A 22,922-nucleotide genomic window follows, 5' to 3' on the forward strand; every position below is an offset into this window, starting at 1 on the left:
GTCCTGTATTCAAAACTTATTTAAGTAAAGTGCAAAAGTATCAGTATCAAAACATACTTAAACTACCAAAAGTAAAATTACTCATTTTGTTTAATGGTTCATTTCACAATTATATGTGTATTGTAGTTTTGGTTAGTAATAAATAACATTAGCATGTTATTCGGTTTCATTTTGTATTATTTAAGCGTCTATCCGCTAGAGGCGCTGGAGAGGAACGTCCCACCGGAAGTTGTTGTTTTGAACTTTGACCTCAGACTACTGCACGCTGGACATGGAAACTCAGTGAAACAACGTGGATAGTAGAAGATTAAAGTATTATTTATTGAATTCAGTATTAACAGAGCGTTATTCTCTCATGCTTTTTTCCGCCTGGATTCAATAACGCGTGGCTCTCAAACGCGACTAAAAGGTAAACTCCGTCGCAGCGATAATGTTTGTTTACAAACTCTTGACGGCTCATAGTGAAGCTAGCAAGCTTTAAAGTAGCTAGTTTTTAATGTTAATGTCACGTAATCGTAGTTTTCATTACATTTGAAATGTCTGCTTTGATGAGTCCATTACAGTCAAAGATACTTATCAGTGTTGACCTGAAAATACCCTTGAAGCTAACTGTTAGCTAATGTTAGCTTATGTTAGCCAGAGTACTTGAGATGCAACTTAACTGATCCAGGTGGGATATTTGCACCAAAAGAGTATGTATTCAATGGGCATGTAATTCATTCGGTGTGTTAAATAGTCTGATGAATAGAGTCAGTGATGGTAGTTCATCAGTCCACTGCTCTGTCACAGATGGGGAAGGCACCTAAGAAGAGGAGCCTTGCTGACAAGGTCCGCAAAACCAAGACCTCTACTGAGATCAAAAACAACCCTTTTGAGGTGAAAATCAACAGGAAGAAATTTGATGTTCTGGGGAGAAAAAGCAAGCATGATGTGGGTCTGCCTGGAGTGTCTCGATCCAAAGCCAATAGTAAGGTAAGAGAACATTTCACGCTGTTACGCTCGACCTTCGCCATTCTAACTTCACGTACACAGCCAGAACAATTCTGCTGCCTTCAATTTACAAATTCCTTTAATGGAGTTTCATGAATGAACTTACTCGGTGTGTCGACAGTGATTGTTTGACAGATGACTGGGCTCAATCGGTGAGTGTGAAATAAAGAGGTTATTAATACATGGGAGCATATTAGATGAACAAATTTCAAGTAACATCTTTCATAGTTTTATTTCACCTGTTGCAGAGTTCATACATGAAGCAACGTAAAATATTTGTTAGTTCAAGAGATTGTGAACACAATCAAGTTGCAACTGGAAGTGTAAAATGTCAATGTGTGAAAAATCTTTTCAGTCCAGTCCAAATAAAGAAGAGGAAGGCAGACACTGAATAAAAGATTTTGCCGTAGATAGATAAACTGTCCTTCTGTCACACTGTATCTGGCAGCCACGGGTCACAGCTCTTCATCCATTTAACACTGTCTGTGCTGTGAAGCCTGGTGCTCACAGGCTCTGCAGGAGACACTGAGAGCTTTGTAAGGACAGAGACAAGCATGAACAGAACTAAGGACAAACTGAGGATGACAGCAGAATAGTTTACTACTTTAGGTTTACTTGTAATTTATTATTTTGTCTTCTATATATTTATACATGTTAGGTTTTTGCTGCTTATCAGATTCATTGATCACTGAAGCAGCTTTGACTCAAACTCAAAGGGAACAAATTTGTTACTCTAATAATGAATAAATGTTTTTGTAGTGTGTTGGAGTTTTCTGTGTGTGTGTGTGTGTGTGTGTGTGTGTGTGTGTGTGTGTGTGTGTGTGTGTGCGCGTGCGTGAGGGAGTGGGAGTGAACAGAAAACAAATCCAAATTTCTTGATTGTTGATCTCTAGAGAAAAGAAACCCTCCTGAAGGAATACAAACTGAAGAACAAGTCCAACAAACTAATTGACCGACGCTTTGGAGAGTATGATACCAACATGGCACCAGAAGACAAAATCCTACAGAGGTTCGCGATGGAGAGACAGGTCAGTGATGTAATATATATATATATATTATGGCATGCCGTTCAGGAAATTAATCTTTGAATATATTGAATGAAACTGTGAATATATTGAATGAATCCTTGAATATATTGACTGAAACTTTGAATATATTGAATGAAACTTGAATATTTTAAATGAAGCTTGAATATATTGAATGAAGCTTGACTGACGTCAACAAGGCACTGTCGCCATCTTGCAATTAGTATCGTGTAATGTGTGGATACTGCTGCAGCAAGAGGTGACATGAGTCAGTCAGCACGGGACCTCGTTGCTGCAATTTTATGCAACGAGGACATGATAAACTCATTAGCAAATGCGTGCCAAAATCCGGATATCCGTAGGCCTACCCAACACCGGACAACCACTTCTGATGAAGAAGTTCGGTCACTTTTTAATCGTGGCAGACCTCCAACAGGCCAGGCAACTTATTTAAACATTACTTACCTCGGCCTTCCTCTCTGAGATGCAGAATGTGTGCCCATGCCATGCGCTTGTACATCAACCTCCAGCTGGGATGTTATGTCCACCAACATCTCCCTTAGAGACTCGTAAATTCCTTCCAGAATGACGCATAATGTTCTTTCAGCAATGTTTTGTTGAACATTATTACCCATAAGCACTATGAATGCTGCAACAATGGAGATATGATCCTCAAGGTGACGTGATATAGTTTCCAAACTGTTAGTGTCATTTGGAGTACAACCAGTTGCAAAAAAGTTTTCCAGTTCATGAAAGTATTGGAATATTTCAACTGTTGCCATTTTGCAAAAGAAGGCAGCGTTCAGAAGGCTGTCACTTTGATGAAAAGGACACAACTAGGTTTTTTATTTCATTCAGCGATTCATTCAATATATTCAAGGATTCATTCAATATATTCACAGTTTCATTCAATATATTCAAAGATTAATTTCCTGAACGGCATGCCATAATATATATATATATATATATATGTGTGTGTGTGTGTGTATATATATATTTGTATTAAATGTAAGGACACAGTGGACATCAGGAACTGACATGCAAGTTACAAACTTTGCTTTATCTCTCAGCGCGTCCACGAAAAGAAGGACGTGTACAACCTGAACGAGGAGGAGGAGCTGACTCATTACGGCCAGTCGCTGGCTGAGATGGAGAAGTTCAATGACATTGTGAATAGCGATGATGAATCAGAAGAAAAGGGTCTTTTATCAGGTGAGTATCATTTCTGTTCAAACACCAAATGAACAGAAAGGTAGTCTGTTATAAACTGATGTGGCACCTTGAGCCGGTTTCCTCGTCGCCTCATGAAACTCGGTCGGTCAGTTTTTTCCTTCCTCCTTTATTGTCAGTGCCTGAAATATTGAGTATCAGCTGTTCTTTTTGTGCATGTGTTCCAGTAATTAATGATTACGAGATGACAAAACTAAAAAAGAAAGGAAAAAGTTAGAAACATCAAATTATCAAAACACAATGCCCATGCTTTTTAGGTGGGGTTTTATCATTCCCAGCCCTCATCAGTCACGCTACAGATGACAGAGCTGGTGCGTAACAGTGACACTGCTCTTTCTCATCCAGCCGAGCTGACCGCCTCCCACTTCGGAGGAGGAGGAGGAGGGGGCCTCCTCAAAAAGAAAACCTCAGGGGATCAGCAGGAGGAAGACGGAAGCCAGAGGGCGAAATCCAGGCAGGAGCTCATTGAAGAGCTCATCCAGAAGTCCAAGCAGGAGAAGGTGAGCCAGTGACACGATCCTGTTGATTGAAGGCCGTCTCGACATGTGGAATTGTGTTTAGTTTTTAGTTGTGTTTAGTAATTTGTGTTTCCTCAGTGCCACAGAGCTCGATTGTCATCCAAAAAACCATTAAAAAGCACCAGTGAGCCACACTCCAGCTCTGAATGACACGTTCCTTCATTGCTATTAACACGGCTATTGTAGTTTATTTTGAGCCAATACCACATAGTACATCCTGCAGCCGTAAATCCTCACCAGTGCACCAAATCCACAGCTGAAAATAGTCCACAACAATAGCTTTTCAGAGATTTATGTCTTCAGTAGAAACATATGGGCCTCTTTCTGCAGACCGGCAGGGGATGTCGTAAAGTGCTGACACATATTTTTGTTTTTGGTCTTTTCATGGTTTGTTATAATAAAAAATGTAGTAAGAGAAAAACTAAATATTACCAGCCGCTTGATGATTAACTTCTTAGTGTGTCTTCAGCGGGAGCGACAGGTGCAGAAGGAGGAGGCGCAGGAGCTGACCGAGAAGCTGGATCAAGAGTGGAAGAACATCCAGGCTCTGATGGTGAAGAAGACGCCCAAAGCTGAACGTGACAACACGGCGGAGGAGAAGCCCAAGGTAAGGTCGCACCAACGATCAGCCGAACGTGCGCTTTCGTTCGTCGGTGGCAGAGCCTGATGTTTCTGTGTTCTCCTCTGCTTCCTCTGTGCGGTCCAGGTAGAGGAGTACGACATGATGGTCAGAGAGCTGGGCTTCGAGATGAAGGCTCAGCCCTCGGAGAAGATGAAAACCCAGGAGGAGCTCGCCCGGGAGGCGAAGGAGAAGCTGCAGAAACTCGAGGTACAGTATGTTCACAGTGAACGTTTTTATCTCAGTTTTTTTTAACTTATCTTAATGCTCTGTGTGATAGATGATTGATTGTTCTCTCTCCAGGCCGACCGTCTGAGGAGGATGATGGGAGATGAAGCTGGGGACAGTGGACAGAGTCAGGTCCACATGTCTGCTGATGACCTCAATGATGGCTTCATCCTGGACAAAGAGGACAAGAAGACTCTGTCCTACCAGGTAAGAGAGACGAGTTTATTTCTGGAATATTCTGCATTATATTTGTTGATTTATGTGTTAATGCAGAACGTGTTTAACTCGCATTTTGGTCATGTGTCCAGGACGGAAAATGGAACATTGGAGAGGAGTCTGAGGAAGATGAGGATGAAGATGAAGAAGAAGAAGAAAAGGAGGAGGAGGAAGAGGATGATAAGGAGGAGGAGGGGGAGGAGGAAGAAGAAGAAGAGCAGGAGGGCAGCAGTGAAGAGGAAGAAGAAGATGGTCACTCAGACCTGGAGTCCGAGCAGGAAAGTGAGGATGAGGAGAGAAAACAGGAGGATGAAGAGACAAGTGACGAACCCAAAAACAGTCTGACTAAAGAAGAGATGAAGGCTCAGCAGGAGGCAGCGAAAGCAGAGCTCCCGTATACATTCACTGGTAACGACACCAACAACACGTGACCTTAATCTGACTTTAAAATGAAAATACTTTTACCTTTAATCTGTTTTTAGGGCTGCAGCTAATGATTGTTGTCATTAGCTGTTTGATCTATAAAATGAAGAGTGAAGAACCAGAAAGTATTCACATTTAAGAAGCTGGAATCCTAGAATCAATCAAACCAATTAATCAATCATCAAAATACTGTTCATTTAATATCTAATCAGTTAACGGTTGTCTGTTTTACTTACATTCTGTGTTTCTCCCTCTCGCAGCTCCAGAGAGCTACAGCGACCTGAGAGGTTTGCTCCAGGGCCACACCCCCGACAACCAGCGCCTCATTGTGGCCAGGACTCAGAAATGCAACCATCCCAGTTTGGCTGTCGGCAACAAGCTCAAGCTGCAGGTATGAACATGGAGTAGCCTCTGTAGTTCTGTGAATTACTGCTAAACCTCAGTCTCTGTGGCCAGTTTGAGGTTGCATCCAGTCAACTGAGAATGTGATCTGTTTGCCTCAGAAACTGTTTGGCTTCCTGTTGGAGTACATTGGAGAACTGGCCACCAGGAGTCCGCCTGAACTCACCACTGTAGATAAACTCATACCGTGAGTTCAAAAAGTGGCTTTCTCTCTCATGTTTACCTCCCGATTCAAACGTTTAGTCCTGGAAACTGGTCTGCTCTGTCTGTCTCTGCAGAGAGTTGTACACTTTGTGCCAGATGTTTCCGGAAGCAGCCTGTACGGCCATGCAGAGCATCCTTGGAGACGCAGGTCATAGCGTGGAGGAGGCGCTTGAGGTCAAAGGGCACGTTGCTTTCCCTGCACTAGACATGGTATGGGATCATTTTGCCAGAAACAAACTATGCCCTTGATCTCGGTATCAAATGAGATTATTGTTGCTCGTTCTTTCTTCTCTGTATCATAAATTCAGCTGCGTTGTTGTTATGTTTGTGTTTGTGTTTGAAGCTCATCTACCTGAAGGTGGCGGCACTGCTGTTTCCTGCCTCTGACTTCAGACACCCTGTTACCACTCCGGCGCTGCTTTACATCAGCCAAGCTCTCTCCAAGGTACGCGCAGTGGTGTGCTTGTTATCCTCTGTGTTGTTAGAGGGGTTTCGACTGTTCTTGCCTGCCAGGTTTGTGCGTTTGTGGGACCTGTGATGGGGCTTCACCATCGCTCATTCTGTTTGAATGCGGCGCTCACCCTCTCATTAGTCGTCTCGTCTTTGTGCGTGTTTTCTTTCCATGTTTGCACCTCAAACAATTTTTCAATTATTCATTAGAAGCTTTTCAGATCTCAACAGCTTTATGAAGTTGCGCTGTTGTTTTCTTTCCAGCGCTGCAGCTGAAGCTCTGTGTTTACATGACAGTTTTCTGGAGGAATGAATTCAACACTGATGCCGTAGTTACACCTGTGTGTGTTTTTGTCCTTGGTTTGTTGGTCCTTAGTGTCCAGTGAGGTCGTTACAGGACGTGACGTCAGGTTTAGTGCTGTGCTGTCTGGCAGTGGAGTACGTTTCTTTTTCAAAGCGCTTCCTGCCAGAGCTCGTCAACTTCCTGTCTGGAACGCTGCACCTGGCCGTGCAGGACAAGACGTCTTTAGGTAGCTGCACACTCACGTTTCACGGCTAATTTCCACAAGTCTGCCCTGCATGTTTTTGTGCCGGCATTCGTAAGGCGAAACCGAGCCGACAGAGTTTGGCTTTGTGTTGCAGGTTACACTGTGGTGCCGCCCTTTAGGGCGTCAGGGAAGCTGAGCGATCTGCTGGTGCTGTCGGACTCTGAGTCCTGCAAGAGCTGGAGCAAGAAAAGCCTTCCGCTGTCATCAACACAACACCTGGACCTCAAAAATGACCTGGACAGAGATCACCACAGGTAGGAGGAGATTCACATGGATGATCATTTACTCGTTCATTCAGAAGCTCAACACCACTCTAATATCTTTACATTAGAAGTGAGGCTAAAGCCAGGAGATGCTTAGCTTAGCTTAGCTTGGTTTAGCTTAGCTCAGCCCTTTATAACTCTGTTATACTGCACAAAAGACTTATGAGCCCTCCCCGCTTTTAGCCATGATTATGCTGCTTCCACAGAGTTGCAGGACTCATATTGCAGAGGAAATGTGGCGGGACTAAAACCTGCTTGGTGTTCGGAGGGTCACAAGTCTGTCATAACTCAAAATGTAACTGATAGTTTAACTCGACTTCAGCTCAGCAAGCAGACACTGTCCAGAGAAACAAAAAAGAAATGCTTTGAAATGCAGAATGAGGAGTGTGGATTTTATCCTGCATCTCTAACGTTAGGAAGCGACGTCCTCACAGCCTGTATGGACATGAGGTAAGATTAGACTAATGCGTCCTTGAATGTAATGCGGGGATGTGAGTAATGTTTTGAGAAAGGCTTAAAATATGCGAACCTATCCAGGCTTGTCAGAAGGATTTGATGACGGGAGCATCGCTGTAGTTTCTTTATTACCTTCTCACTCTTCCAAGATGATTTCAAAATTTAAGCCAAACTGGGTGACCCCAGACGTATCGCACAGCTCTGCATATACAGCTGACCCCCAGAGACGTGGCGTTCAGAAGCAGCAGATCTCTCAATAGCTTAATTGGCCCTTAAGAACTGAGTCTGTAACACCAGCATGTGATAATACCAGCAGTGAACACTTGCCTGGTGACAATTATAGGCCCAGCGGGAAGAGAGGGAGGGAGATAAAGAGCGAGAAACGCTTTTGTCTTCACACAGCTTCTCGTGTTCAGTTTGGACCAGAATATGGCCAAAAAATGAAACGGCAAGACGAAGAGGTGAAGTGAGACTCATTAACTACCTTTATAGATGTAGAGGAAAGACGAGCTTGTTTACTGTGAAGACAAAATGAAAGCAGAGAAACGGAGAGCTCTCCTTTTAACAGTGACTTTTTCATAAAAACTGTCATGAAGAACGAACATGTGACGATGGCGTGCATTGACGACGCACGCATATGAACGCCGAAGACGAGCCATCATTCTGTGTTTACCTGTGCGGACTGCGAGCTCAGAGCTGATGCATCCGCTTGTGTGATTCTGATGAGTCGCCAGCGTGGTTTCACACAGCAGCTGGTGTGTGGGCACGCTGCAAAGCTTGCAAACAGGCTTCGGCCGACCATGAGTGCGCGCAGTTTGTGAGAATATACATTTTTATTTGTACTCAACTAAAATTATTGCTCACAACGTGCCATAAGCCGCTCTGACTCAGACTCGAATGTGGTTGTGTTGGAAATTTCATTGGTGGTCATGCTTGTAAAAGAGGGAAAAGTAAACCTGTGAGTCACAAAGAATAAACGCAACATCCCCAATTTAATCATGTAATTTTTTAATACTGGTTACGAAGATTAGAAATTAAAAATGAGTCAGCATTTTTCGTCTTAAATCATGAACCACATACATTCATTTATGTGTTGTATTCTGGAGATGAAGCTGAAAAATTAAAGGATAAAATAAAATCATTTCAGGTGATATAGATAGTTACGGACCCCAAATACCTCATCATTAATAACGTTTGGAAGACCTTGCCCAGAGGTCTGATCCGGTCCAGTCTCCTCGAACAGCAGCGCTGCACGTGACTCCTGCTCCTCACACCTGAGCGCGCCATCATATTCAAATTTCTGCATTTCTTCAGGCCTCACAGTGACACGTGGACACCAGCAGCTGTGCACCAAAGGTCTAATTGTCGCTGTTTAATTACTTCCACTGTGATGCAGCCTATCTGTGGGGAAGGACAGGAAATGTGTAAAGATGAACACATGCATGCAGACACAGATACAGTAGAAGGAGCCTCAGTTTCCACTTTCAAAGTCTAATTCATTTGTACCCATCTCATGATGTTCTGGCCTTCAGAGCAACACAATCATGTCATGGATTCTGCAAGAAGGATGCATGTGCAGCAAAATGATTGTGGCCAACTTGACAGTCTTGCTGTGAACTACATCCAATCAGGTTGATATCTGTAGCTGGGCAGGCCGCTGACGCAGGACTTGCTCATCAAAACTCACTGTTCCCTTTGTCATCAGGATGTTTTTAGCCATGCTGGCGTCATGGCTGTCGGCATGTTAATCAGGCCGCCACTTCAGTCCAAGTATTAGATGGACTGTTGTGCTGTTACAGACATTCATGATCCCCAGAGGATGAATCCTAATGACTTTGATTGATCAGGGCAAGGTTTTTGATAATAGTAAAATAGATAGAATGAAGATGAAAGTAAAGATATGAGTAATAATAATGCATAATGTATACATATGGTGCATGAAATAAAACCACTGAATATGAAATGTACATAAAATAAAAGCAAAATACCACACTCTAAAAGAAGTGCAGCAGTTTCAGGCCTGTATCAGGAAGTCACCGCTCATTAAAAGCTAAAATTAAAAATACTGCTCGACTAATCCAAAGATGTTCGTCCATGTTTATGCATTTTTCTGAAGGTTGATGTGTCTGTCGACTTGCCTGGACCTGGTGAAGCGGTGCTGCCTGCTCTACAAAGACCTCATTTCCTTCACATGCATCTTCCAGCCAATCAGAACGCTGCTCTCCAAACACCTGTCAGCCCAAACGTTACCAGAGCTTTTACAGGTCGGTGCCAGACAGCGAGGTCTCTCTCTGTCAGAGTGTTTTCAGTTTCTCCGTAACGATGGTGTCTATTGTTTTGTCGTAGGAGCTTCACAGTGAGATCCTGGAGACCATCAGCAGCGCTCCCGTCACTCACAGTCGGCTGGTTTTAGAGAAGAAGAAGCCTATTCCTCTGAAGCTGCTCACGCCAAAGATCGTTGAAGTGTAAGTAAAATGAATGCCATCCAGAATCTGAGATAAATGCTGCATGTGCACCTGTTTGAAATATCTCATCGGCTTCTTTACCGTTTGTCAGGTTGGACTACGGAAAGAAGCGCGGCAGCAACAGAGAGGAGAGGGAGAAGGAGCGACTGAAGCACAAGTACAAGAAGGAGTTCAAGGGCGCTCTGAGGGAGATCAGGAAGGACTCGCGCTTCCTGGCCAGAGAGAAGCTCAACGAGGTCATGAACAGGTGGGGGTGACACGCAGCATCAGAGCAAAGCGTTTCCCTGAAACCGTTCTCTCAGCAAAAGCCGCCAACTTTTTACTCCTTCTGTGCTTTCAGAGACGCAGAGAGGAAGAGGAAGGTGAAGGAGCTCTTTGGCAGTTTGGCCACTCAGGAGGGAGAGTGGAAGGCCCTGAAGAGGAGGAAGAGGAAGTGAAGCACCGAATCTCAGCCTTCATCGCCTCTCATCACCTGTTCCCTGTCAAACGGACATCTCCAGCGGCGGAGGTTGAAATCTGTGGAACTGTGAACTCTGTGCATCATTTTTTATTCATGAGGATAAAGTCAACTTCCCTGTTGCAACACATATTTTATATTGTTGGAGAAATAGCTGTCGAGTTGTCAGATATTCTCGTGTGTGGGCGTTCGACGATCGGATGCTGGTGTTGGAAGTGTCAGTCAACGCTGGCATGAATATTTGGTTTACCTTTTTTCCACCATCACTATTACGGCCTTAAATACAGGAAAATAAATGACAGTGTTCTCTTATTTTCCATCAACAGTGCATGTGTGTTTTACACTAAATATCAGTAACATAAGGTCAGGCATATTCCCACCACCGTGAATATGTGAAGTGATTTAAAAGTCAAATGCTTTATTAAAGAGTCGTTTTACACACGTATGACGGTCAGCTCTATACATAAAGCTCATGGGTTGCTCAGTGGGCATCTTCAGGGGCAGTGAACCCACAGCCACACCGGGGTGTTGGACGATAGCAGGAAAGATGGTGATGGGCGTAAGTTTTGTCTGGCATTGTTATATATTTTTCTTATTGTCGCATCACAATGAATGAGGCTAAGCTAGTCCCTATAGCAGATGGACGCAGTTGTTTTTAATCAAAAGTTACACAGGTGAAAGGAAAGAGGGTCAAAAATCTAAAATGAAAAACCTAAATCACTAAAAAACAAAAATTTGTAATAGTAATTTAACTGTTTTCTGCCAGAGGGAAATTTTCCCATCTGCCTCAGCTGGCTCGCCTGTACAGGAGATAGCAATCATGTAATGAAACACTCCACATACATCGCTGTGGAGCAAAACAATTACCACATTAAATCTAGAAAGTAATTATTTACAGAGCTACAATCTGAAAATCCAAGATGGACGTCAGAATGAATTCGTTAAGGTGATAATACAAAATACATTTAAATGCATAGAAATGACTGCTGTTGGGGTGATTATTAGCCTCAGATCAGTGCTGTACATGCTAGTGAGTATAGTGCTAATACAACATTTCCATATTGAGCCAGTGCAAACTGTGTGGCTCCTTTGGATCATTTTTGGAGGTCTGTGGTGCAGAGGGATGAGTTGCATCGGGCTTTGGCTGCTACCAACAACACTTGTCAGTAGAATTAATTCATTGTTTTGCTCATCACCACCACAATCATCCTTTAATGTGGTTATCATAAGAAAAACTCTTTAAATATTCAGGTTCTGGTTTCGGGTTAATCCCTCTGTGTCTGTGGTTCCCTGTGGCTGCAGAGACAGATAAACAGCACTAAATTCTGTCTTATTGCACAACACTGATCCCAAAGCTTCACTCAGAACTAAAATAGCAGCACTTTAGACTTACAGGTGTCTGCAGCCTGGAGCGACATTTAGACACCTGCAACAGAACAAGATGGTATGAGGGCTGCTGTTCATCTCATGATGGCCTGGACTGCACTCACTGCTGATATTTAGCTTTTTGCACGTCAGTATCTTAAAACCATCTCACCTGTTCAGCCTCTGTGGCGCGTCGTCTCCTCCCCCTCCTGAGGTTCCCTGTAGGTGGCACTCTCTGCATCCAGCTTCAGCCTGATGTGCAACAGGTCCTGGTGGTCCCGCACGTGCTCACCTTCTCCACGTGGGCCGTTCTCATGTCCTCCAGCTGCTGCTTTGTTGCTGCGTTGCACGCTCTCGGACGTCGGTGTGATTCTGCAGGTTTGTCACATGGTTTTAGTTGCATCAGGATTTTTTTTTTTACATACTTGCAAATTATGAATAATGAAATAAGCAAAAATCCAAAAAAACCCTAACATTGTGTTGTTGTTGCAGCGCCTGTTTCTGCACAGGGTGTGCCCGGGGGTATTGTCCGTGATGGACAGTAACAACAGGAGTCAGCAGCCACTTCGAGTCTGCGGGGATGTTCCAGGAACCAGCAGTTGACAGGTATATGGACAATAACAAGAGAGGAAGTCCAAGGCCTCTCTGCAGGATTCATTAGTAAGAAACGGAGGTGAAGAGTGGCGAATGAAATGACTCACTCTGTTTTCTTGGGAGTACTCATCTTTCTGTAAACTGTGATTCAAGCATCACAGAGTCCATGTTTACATGCGTAAGAGAGGTAGCTGTAAACCTGTTTTTGGCTGAAGGGATTGTTTAACCCGAGTAAAGGCAGTTTATTTCTTTTTGTGTACACATGAGTCCTGCACTGCAGCTGTAGATGGATACGCAGAGAGCAACATACTGCAGCACAGGTGGCAAGATGCCGGCCGAATAGAATTGGGACGTCGTTCAGCGAAAAGTCTGTTGATGCATTCGGTGGTCTTGGTGTTAATGGAGCAGAACTGTCTCTCAGAGGAAAGATGCTGGGGGAGTTGTTTGCAAGGATGCACCTTTGTAAGTGCATGTCTGTCTCCTCTTTCTTTCTTAACACACACTATGGAGCCTGCTGCTGGACAGCTGGGTACAGCACATAGCCAAGGCCAACATACTTTATCATAATAACATACCGGTGTTACGGTCTGGACTATTGCTCCCTTTAAACCAGAGGCTGAAGACATATTTTCCTCTGAGGAAAGTTGGTGTCTGCGGCTCGCTCTGTCTCAGAGCCACATCCCCACAATTAGAGGTAAATACTTGATAAGACACAATCTAACGAGGGCAACATTCATCAGCAACAGGTGAAGATACAAAACGTTCACCATAAATAATCCGATTTGTAATTATTAATATTTTTTTTATATTATATTATTTCTACTAGTGGATAAGAAAGACATTGACATTACATCCCAGCCACTGAGCATGGTGTCATCCTAATAAGCACCTATATTTTTACTTGTACTGATTTAGATGACTAGAAAAGTGAATGTTTGCCTTTTCTAATTTAATAATTCATCACAGGGACTTTTTTTCCATATGGACTGCCATAAAGTTAGATTTACATATTTTTTTTTAATATAAAGCAGGTCTACATGTAACATAAATACTGTGAAAGTATCAAAACGCTCAATCCACTGAGAAATGCTGCTCTGGCCTGTGAGAGCTGACCAATCAGAGCAGACTGGCCTTTTCAAGAGAGGGCTCTTAAAGAGACAGGTGCAAAAATGGTGCGTTTCAGACAGAGGGTGAAGAGAGGCGCTGCAGCAATGACCAGTTTGAGAAAAATAATGTGTTTTTTTGAACATTAAAGCGTGTAAATATTTTCTAGCAGACCTACAGATGAGGCTAATGTGGGGCAGAACATGCAGATAAATGAACAAAACATCCGCTCACTTTTTGCATATTTTATTCAACACTGAACTCCAAATAAATTTATATCACAGCGGTTAAGCTGAGTAGTTTGACATGCTCTTGGTTCTCAAAACTCCATTCAATATGAGACATATTCATTATAGCAGAGATAACTTAAAAAATACAATATGAATGCACAAATAGCTCAGCACTTTATAGTCCACCGCAGGAAACAGTGACAGTTTACAGACAAAAATATATCATTATGCTTCCATTTCAAACAGATCACTGTAAATTGTTCATTTATATAGAGACACTTAGGTGTTTGAAGTGGTGGATTGTGGTATATTTCCATATTTGAGTTACTGACATAGCCACACAGTTAGACAGACAATGTATACACACACACACACACACACACACACACACACACACACACAGTGACCAGGTGGCACTCTCAGTGGTAGGGACTCATTGTAAATGGTGGCTGGTCACCGATAACACACACCTGAGGCTCCTTCCACACCTGATACACACTACATACACACACTAAAACATACAACGTCTCTCTTTTCTCTACAACATTTACACATATACTGCTGTACAGACACATGTAACGACACAAACACGCACGCACACACAGACACGCACACACGTTGGGCACAGACTCCGTAAAAGGACCAAAAACGAGGCACAACGGGACTTGGCAGAGCGACATGGAATGTTTTTCGGTCATTGATCTTTGATTGTGAGGCTCTCTGTCAGTTTAGTCGTCGGTGTCGTCCTGCGGGAGAAGAGGAGAATTTACCGTCAGCATTAAGAGATCAGATTTGAAATGCAGCTTCATATTATTGACTGTAGGGTCTCACCTCTATAGCATCAGCAGGGTCAGTATCAACCGGTGACTCTGCCATGTTCTGTACTGCTGAGGCGTCATCACCCTGGAGAACGACAAGAAAGAAACCATGTTACTTTCCTTTGATTTGATTTGATAATTGCATGATCTTGTGGGAGTTGCTGCATGTTTTAATGTGAGAAGAGAGTGAAAGAATTTGCGGTGATGTGCTCAATGTGTGCTCAAACACAGGCGCTTAGTGGGACGAGGAGGGCGCGGACGGGCAGATGCTGTGGTCTTAGGTGTCTGTGTTTGTGCACATATTGAACATATTAAATTCATTTCGCTCTGCTTCTTTCCTCTTTGTGATATCACTGACCCGATTGGGAAGCCTTTGTCCACTGTGTTTTTTTTTTTTTTTGTGGACAGAAAAAATAGACTCACATAGAGCTGGAACGATGAGTCATTTCGGCTGAGCCGATCCAAAGAAGATGAATCGACAAATATTTAAATAATCAAATCATTTTGGTGATTTTTTTATTTGCTGGTTCCAGCTTCTCAGTTTCAGCTGTTAATGCTTTTCTTTGTCATGCATGATAGTGAACTAAATATTTGGGGGTTTTGAACTGAACAATGTCACCTTGGACTATAGAAAATTCTTTAGTATTTATTGAAATTTTCTGCAGATGAATCGATAATAAAAATAATCAGTTATCATTCTGCAATATTATATAGGGCTGTGCAACACCACATATTTAACCATGTTGTACTACAGTATGCACTTATGCCAGCGTATACTGTACATTTAAATATCACTTATTCTTGCATTGCACTTGAATTACACAGTTTTCCTATGGTATGATTCATTCATGCTTCACGACCAGCTGACTAGTGATGTCCAATCATATTCAGGTGTTCTGAGCAGCCACTGTAACTTCACAACACACAAGAATTGATGCTCATGTCTGATTCACTTAGAGACGCTTGCATGGTGGTGTTGATCATTTATATGATGATTAGACAGTTAGATCTGATGGAAAAGACTCTGCTGTTTGAGGAAGCTTTCAGTGAATCCAGGACTCTGCTCAGAGCGCTAATCCCCCAAGACAAAATGACTGCTCGCTGCTTAATAAGCATCAGAAGCCCCAAAACAACAAAGCCACTGCGATCCACCATCCCGAGTCTATACAACAAGCGTGCTGCAATTTCCTTTGAATGTGAGTGAAGCTCCTCTCATCTGAAATGAGCTCAGACAACATCCTGACGCTCAGATGAACATGTGGCAGGATACAAAGAGGGAAATATTCTTTCATTATAATATTAATACTGATAATTTCTGCCAAAATTAACTGTCTGACCATTTGTTAAAAATGGTCAGTTCTTGACAAAATACTACAAAATGGTAAAACTGTGATTTTAGTGAAGTTGTATTAGATTTTGTTCTCAATTTCAAGCTAATCTTTCTTGAACACGTCCCCTATCATTATCTCTGCATCCTTGCATATGGAGGACTGAGCCTCATGTCACCAGCCTTGTGTGGGAGCGCAACGTTGACATCAAATAAAAAAGACGCTCAAAGAAGAAGAGGAACTTCTGCACACTAGAACACGTAGTTTCATTTCATTACTGTCTCTGTATTGTCCATCATTTGCTTGTTGGCAAATGTCCAAGAACAACATTTTGTTTACATTCAAGGGACAAAGCCCTCTAGTGGCATAAAAAGAGTTTATAAAAAGAATATGCTGCTGTTATAAAGCCACAAAGTGCATCCAAACAGGTAAACAAAGCGTCAAACTTTGTCATGAGAATCGATCGTTCGCCTTCTGTTTCCAGTCAACGTTGGGTTCCTTTGATTGTGACCACCATCCTTCTCTGACCTTCACCATGTGTTTATTATTATAAACCACTTTTTGGAGGTTGCAGTTTTAACCCTAAAGTCGTTTCTGTGTCCGAACCAAAGCTTAGCCAAAGCCGTGTAAGATCTGAAGAAGGTGCTGATGCACCTCTACGCGTCGCTCTGAAAGGCAGTAACAAACGATGCATTTTGTCTTTTAAACGAGGCATGAAGTGCTAATTAAGAAGGGGGAGGGAGGTGTGACGTCTCTCCTGTCTGGCTGAGAGGGGGCCTTGATTACACCGTGCCATTGAACTGACCTTCCCTAATGGGGAGCGGTCACAGTGCGCCGATGTGTGTGCGTGGATGTGCGCGTGTGTGACGCGCTCGCCGGCGGCCGACATAACCTTAAACCAGTTATTGCACCTTCTCCTCCTGCTGTTGCATTTGACACCACCCATCAAGCCTCCATCTGTTCACCCAGCAAACACACACACACACACACACACACACACACACACACACACACACACACACACACTTGAACTTCATTACGCCAATAAACACCGCTTTGTCCTTTTACAGATGAAACTTTGGCCAAAAGTTAAAGATTTGTTCACTTTTTCAGGACAAATCAAACCTGAAATATCTTTGTAAGCCGTAATCTTCAGAAGCAGAATCAAAGCAATGATTCACCGACAATCTCTGCATTATTTCGAAGCAATTTTCAAGCAGAAATCGCTTCCTAGGGACCTGAAATACAGCAGCCTCTTTTATTGCTCATCGCTGCAAAGATCTGAGCAATAAGACGTGTTTGTTGAGACCATTTTCTATTTCCTGTCATGCATCCTCCTCAGCTCCCACCACTCTACCTTCCACTGTCTCATTGTCATTTTCCTCTTCCTCCACCTTTGTGTGTCTCCTCATATGAGTCACCAGCAGCTGATGAATTGGTGAAACAACCAGATGAGGAGATTAATCAGACTCATCCCACCATCCTCTGTTTGCTGGTGGTGTGTGTGTGTGTGTGTGTGTGTCAGACCCAGGAGACAATATTTGATGGGCTCTCTCAACCTGGCATCAATTTTTAAATGAAATCAATATTAATGACGTTTAATGGCGGTGCCGCCTGGGAATGATGGCTAAATGAGGACAATCTGCTGCTGTCTGCATGTCAATCTCTCGCTGGGAATATCAGGATTTATTTATTTATTGATCTATCTGTGTGTTTATTCAGGCAGTCAGTCCACTCTGCGTCTGTCTGTCCATCTGTCCGTCTGCTTCTGCCTGCCAGTTTGGCTTGTCAGGGTCCGTCATAATGAAGCTGATCGCATTCCAGGTGGAGCTCCATCGGTGTTTTATCCCTCAGGGTGAATTAGCGAGCTAGCTGCCTTAATAACACAACTGCTAAAGAAGATGAAAGGATTCAGCTGGGGGTTTGTGGGAAGCGTCTTTAGATAATGACATCAAATGCACGGGATGAAAGGACTGGACTTTAAAATTTAGATTTCCTTCAGAAAAAAACTGCTGACAGGCGTTTTGTTCAGGTGTCAGCTGCTACCACTGGCTCGAAGATTTCTTTGGTATCTTTTTATGGGAAACTTTGCACCGATCGCAGCCAATTAAAGCCGAGCTGAATGTGTGTGGATGTGTGTGCGTGCTGTTGGTGTCAGAAGTGTTGTTTTGGATTCCCCCGTGTTTCATCGCTAATTAAGGGACAGGAGATCAAGCATCACATCAACAAATATTCAACCAAGTGTTCTGCGCTGCCCAGGGAAATATCTGATTGGCTTATCATTTCCTGCTACTCACAGCAATGTTATGAGAAATAGAGGTAATAAAGGGCAAATTTAGCCCTCCCTTCAGAATTATATCCAATTTTAACACCTTATTAATCCAGATATTAACCACAGGGAAGTGTAACTGACACGGTCTGACAATGAAAGAACAGTGATAGCATTGTTTTCAGTGTAAGAGAGTAGAGCAGGAATATGAGGGCCGTCTGTTCGTCCTGTAAAGTTTGTCTTGTTGGAAGGAACAGTTTCTTTGTGAAAAGGGTGAAAGTGAGTCACACATTCACTTAAAAAATTACTTAAGACGTGACCTCAGTGTCTAAATGACTGTATCTGCGAAATCCTCCATGAAAAGCTGTCAGAATCCTTCCTGGAGAGAAGGTGGAGGTAAAACAGCAAAAAGGAGAACAACAAAAACACAGAAAGGGGAAAGGAAAATCGTTTTTCATCATATTTGACTTGAGAAGCGGCAGTAAATTGTTTTCTACAGTAAACTGCCTCCTCCTCCTCGTCCTGTGGACAAACGACGGCCAGACTGACTGATGAACAACGCAGGAAAGCTAACAATGTGTAACGGCTTTCATTCCAGAGAAGAAAGACACACAGCAGACATGAGAAGTGGTGACAAATGACTCAAGGTCAGGAGGCCATTTTGACAGAGGGAAGAGTTATAGCTGGCAGCCGCTGTCGTGAAATGGAGGGATCTGCTGCTGCAAAACACCACTTCTACAGGTGTGTTTGACAGCACGTCAGTGTGGTCAATGCATTTCAAACTGACTCAACTCAAACCTGAATTCTTCTCACTTCCCACAACAATGATATTCCAGCTGTTGTCCATATTTTTAAAAAATTCAAGAGGATAAAACCGTTGATTTTTTAGGAAGTGTTTCCAATGGCAGCGGTTGCCTAACGTTTGAGGAACAGCATTGCTAGGATGTCAACCAGCGAGTTGCGCCATAGAGCGCTATTGATGTGAAGATGTCGAGATGTCAACAAGCCCATGTAGCATTAAAAATGTAACGTCTGTCTCCTTACAACATCCAACATTTGGCTAGCTGTCTCTTTTCCACCTGTGATTCAAATCACGGCATGGAGTAACGTACGGAGTCATTACGTAACATACGAAATGCAGTGGCTAGCTTCAGCATGCCAGCTGGTCAGCTGCTGGTCAGCTGCCTTGAAACTGATATGAAATTATGAATCCTAAATCCCTAAATTTGGACCCAAAAGTTCCAACCTTTATCCATTCCCACGGCGTCAAACACCGACGCTTCAGCGTCTGTATGAGACACACTGGGCTTTAAACTCCAACGTGAACCCATTTGCGTCAATATTAGACGCTCAGAGCAAGGTGATGTAGTATATAGAGCAAGAAAGTCCACACAGGGGGGACAGTGGGGTGGATGGACGGGTCAAACAAAGACACGACTTTCAGCCAGAAGACTGGGGTTCATGTCCTGTGACAATCCAACATCCTTTTCCAAACCTAACCAAGTAGTTTTGGTGCCTAAACCTGAGCGAAAACGGCGGTTTTCTCTGGAAACGGTTGAAAATGCAACCACTGCAGGACACTGTAGGGGGCGCTATCGTTGGAAAAAAAATGAAGCTTACATCATTTTGGCCCTATTAAAACAAACACCAATGACATATATACTGATTTCTTTAAACAAAAAAGTATTTTTCTTACTTGTTTGGCTGGATCCTTCTTGACCAATCCAGTGGCAGCGACAATATTGCCTGCGCCCTCCACAGTTTTCTGGGCCACAGCGGTAACTCCAGTAACCACAGCTCCACCCACTTGAGACACTCCAGTCACAGTTTTACCTGCAACTGTAGGGACGAAGGAAGAAGAGAGGGGGAGGAGGAGGGTGTGTTTCTCTAAAGAGCCTCAGTACCTTTGAGGATTAGCATGTGGAAAAACACATAGGCCATGACACAGATCTCACCATACTGGATTTCAAGCTTCCATAGTCATCAGAAGGAAATGTAATTTGAGTGGCGCTGCCCTTTAGCGACTTGTCTCCAGTTGTGAGTGACAGGAAATACAAAATTACTATTACTACTACACTGGTGACAGATGTTTACTAGCTTCAACCTGATGGAGGCGCTAAAGGAGCAAAAATAAGGTCACCAAAATCCAAGAATTATGTTTGAATATGTGGTGGATGCATGCATGAAGGTGAGGATTGTCACATGTTTGTACTGAATGTATTGAATTGAACAAAGGTGTGTTTTTGTAAGAGAAGCATTGTGATCTTTATCATTATTTTGCTGCTTACTTCCTGCTTTTGCAATCGTGTTTTCAAATGTGGTGGAAGCTACTGTTTGCATTACTGTACCTGAGGTCTGTTGGGTAAAAGAGCTTTTAAAGACCAGGAGCGTCCTATACAGAATTATTTAAAACCGGAGCCTCAGAAACAGCTGATGCATTTTCCTCTCATAACCCTTACGGCCTGCACCCAGTTTCACACAGCCCTTTGCTGTCTGAACAATGCGTTGTTGTGTAATTTGCACGTCTGATTTTAGATGTCTTTCATTTATGTAAACTCGTTATGTAACCACTCTGAAGAGGTATGTTGTAAATAAGATTTTTAAATTCAGCGAGGGCACCTACTTAAGGCCAAACGTGTCAGTCAATATAGACATTCAAGGTATATAATCAATGCATCTGCAGGTCTGCTTCGCATGTGACTGAGTCCTAGACTGTTAAACATAATGATAAAGGAAATGCACGTTGCTGCAGGACATCAGCTCTGCCTATGTGGACCTCCTGAAAGCAGATTATCAGATCATAGGTCTAATGTAAGCCGCTTGACCCCACTGAGAAAAAGACATCGTCCCTCATTCAGTGACTTTAATAAGACCGTCTGCCATCGTATATTTCTCTTATAATCCCGGCTTTCAACACACCAAGTCCCCTTTGCAACAGTACAGCCGTGTCCCTGGATGCCTATAGCAGCCAGCGTTCCTTGGCTTCTCTACTTGTTATGTATGAGAAATGGCAAGACCTTGCCCAGGGGGAGTTAGGCAGGCTGCGCCGAGTAAGGCGGTGAAACATGACACTTACTCACCTGCAGAGTTACAGGACAGGTAGAGCTTTGTGTTGAAGATCTACCCAAGTAAAAATGTTGCTCTGATGTTACTGACATGGGCTGGAAATCTACACATTATTTATTTATTTATTTTAATCTAAGCCTGAGTTAATATAAGGCGTTACCTGTTGTGACTCCATCCTTTGTTTTGGTACCTGAAAGCAAAGGCAGGTAAAGCTCAGTTAGTCCAAATATGAACACAATAGACTTCAGTAGCCCATAAATGATCAAAATGCTCATTCACACTCACATGTCGAATAATCTCTTGTGAAAAATACTGATAATAATGAACCAACAACGTTTTAAATCTATCTGCTTCATTTTTATAGTAACATGATCATCAGTGAAATTAATTTCCAGCACCCACCGACAAACATAACCCCATCTTTCGTCATCTCGGCCGCTCCAGTCACTCCCTGCTTGGTTTTCTCCGCCGCTGCCGCGACCCCCTCCTTGGCTTTACAGAGCCCCTTCATTATCGTGTCCATGGCTGCTTGATTGGCTCCCAAATTACACGCACACACAGCTGCGAGGATGTCAAAACAGGCGCAATGAGAGGGCACTCCCCGGATTGAAGCGCACGGTATTAAAACGTGTGACAAGAGCCACACAAACAAAAAAAAAAAAGCGATGCCACCGCCCTGCTTCCTCTCTGTCAGGTTTGTTAAGACACAATCACCGTCTGAGATTTGTGCTCCGAGGATGCTGAAAATCCCACCTGTAGGATTAGGTTACAGCCCAACTGAGAAACCATGAATGGGTTCACTATTCGTTAGAATAAGAGAGCAAACAGACCTAATGTTGCACAGCAATAGCAGGAAATCAAATAATGCAGAGTCTGATTGTCTGAAATAGAGGATTTCTTTGTATATTTAGGAGAAAGAGAAGTCGAAATGAAAGAGATGTGTGTTCACGCACCTGTTCAACTTCCTCCAAGGCGACAATGTGGTGAGTCTTCCGGGATGAGAGCGGAGGTTTCCCTGAAAAGCAGCAGAACCGGTTTATTGTTTCCCAACTGCAACTACTCTAAAGACGACGTGTGCGGTGTCTTCCAGACAGACAGACGGACACAGACAGAAGGACACAGACAGAGAGACGCTCCACAGGTTGGACAGACGCCTCCTACGCCTCGGTGATGGAGAAGAGGGATTAAAGCCCGTGATGCTGATGCGAGAGAGGAGAGGAGATGCTCCGCTGTCTGTCTGTTTGTAACGCGCGCGCGCGCGCGCACACACACACACACACACACACACACACACACACACACACACACACACACACACACACACACACACAGATTACGTAGCTCTATCCGTACGTGGGTTGCCCACAGCGTGTAGGTGCAGCAGCTCTTTAAAACCATCAGTCGGCTGAATGCATCTGCGGCCGAACTGCCAATTAGAGGCAGTTTAATCATGCAAGATAACACTACCAGCCTGATCAGCGTTACCACGTGAGTAAGACTTTAACTCAGCTGCACAGCAGGTCCGGCCTGATTTTCCTTGCATTGTGAATGTAAGGGCCAGGTTGGGTTTTGGCTTACAGTAGACCAGACCGTGTCACTTTGAATTTTACAGCTTTTACATTAATGCTGATCAACTTTTTGATTAAAAAATCCT

The 22,922-nt window shown here is 43.3% G+C and overlaps 2 protein-coding genes across 2 annotated transcripts; one reads left to right on the forward strand and one right to left on the reverse strand.

Annotated features, from left to right (window-relative positions):
* Positions 1–231: 231 nt before the first annotated feature.
* Positions 232–10,936, forward strand: nop14 (NOP14 nucleolar protein homolog (yeast)). Its single transcript, XM_070988838.1, has 19 exons — positions 232–409; positions 790–972; positions 1,884–2,018; positions 3,086–3,227; positions 3,591–3,745; positions 4,233–4,370; positions 4,470–4,592; positions 4,686–4,817; positions 4,919–5,234; positions 5,510–5,640; positions 5,753–5,838; positions 5,930–6,065; positions 6,199–6,300; positions 6,682–6,835; positions 6,948–7,107; positions 9,689–9,836; positions 9,919–10,037; positions 10,129–10,284; positions 10,378–10,936. Exons 2-19 carry the CDS (start codon positions 790–792, stop codon positions 10,472–10,474), a joined length of 2,613 nt encoding a protein of 870 aa, XP_070844939.1. The 5' UTR covers positions 232–409; the 3' UTR covers positions 10,475–10,936.
* Positions 10,937–13,786: 2,850 nt separating this feature from the next.
* On the reverse strand, positions 13,787–22,703 carry LOC139348963 (alpha-synuclein-like). The gene is made up of 6 exons (XM_070989404.1): positions 22,222–22,703; positions 21,671–21,829; positions 21,429–21,458; positions 19,899–20,041; positions 14,619–14,690; positions 13,787–14,533 (listed from the first exon to the last, which is right to left on the reverse strand). Exons 2-6 carry the CDS (start codon positions 21,789–21,791, stop codon positions 14,516–14,518), a joined length of 384 nt encoding a protein of 127 aa, XP_070845505.1. The 5' UTR covers positions 21,792–21,829; positions 22,222–22,703; the 3' UTR covers positions 13,787–14,515.
* Between the last annotated feature and the right edge of the window lie 219 nt (positions 22,704–22,922).

This window comes from Chaetodon trifascialis, chromosome 20 (genome assembly GCF_039877785.1).
Source record: "Chaetodon trifascialis isolate fChaTrf1 chromosome 20, fChaTrf1.hap1, whole genome shotgun sequence".
Taxonomy (NCBI): domain Eukaryota; kingdom Metazoa; phylum Chordata; class Actinopteri; order Chaetodontiformes; family Chaetodontidae; genus Chaetodon; species Chaetodon trifascialis.

What these genes read in the sequence shown, in the direction of transcription:
- nop14 (XM_070988838.1), top strand. Translation starts at nt 790, where the DNA reads ATGGGGAAGGCACCTAAGAAGAGGAGCCTTGCTGACAAGGTCCGCAAA. An exon ending in GGTTCGCGATGGAGAGACAG is followed by an intron (nt 2,019 to 3,085) that starts GTCAGTGATGTA and finishes TTTATCTCTCAG; the next exon opens with CGCGTCCACGAAAAGAAGGA. An exon ending in AGAAGTCCAAGCAGGAGAAG is followed by an intron (nt 3,746 to 4,232) that starts GTGAGCCAGTGA and finishes GTGTGTCTTCAG; the next exon opens with CGGGAGCGACAGGTGCAGAA.
- LOC139348963 (XM_070989404.1), bottom strand. Translation starts at nt 21,791, where the DNA reads ATGGACACGATAATGAAGGGGCTCTGTAAAGCCAAGGAGGGGGTCGCG. An exon ending in AGATGGGGTTATGTTTGTCG is followed by an intron (nt 21,459 to 21,670) that starts GTGGGTGCTGGA and finishes CTTTGCTTTCAG; the next exon opens with GTACCAAAACAAAGGATGGA. An exon ending in AAAGGATGGAGTCACAACAG is followed by an intron (nt 20,042 to 21,428) that starts GTAACGCCTTAT and finishes TCGTCCCTACAG; the next exon opens with TTGCAGGTAAAACTGTGACT.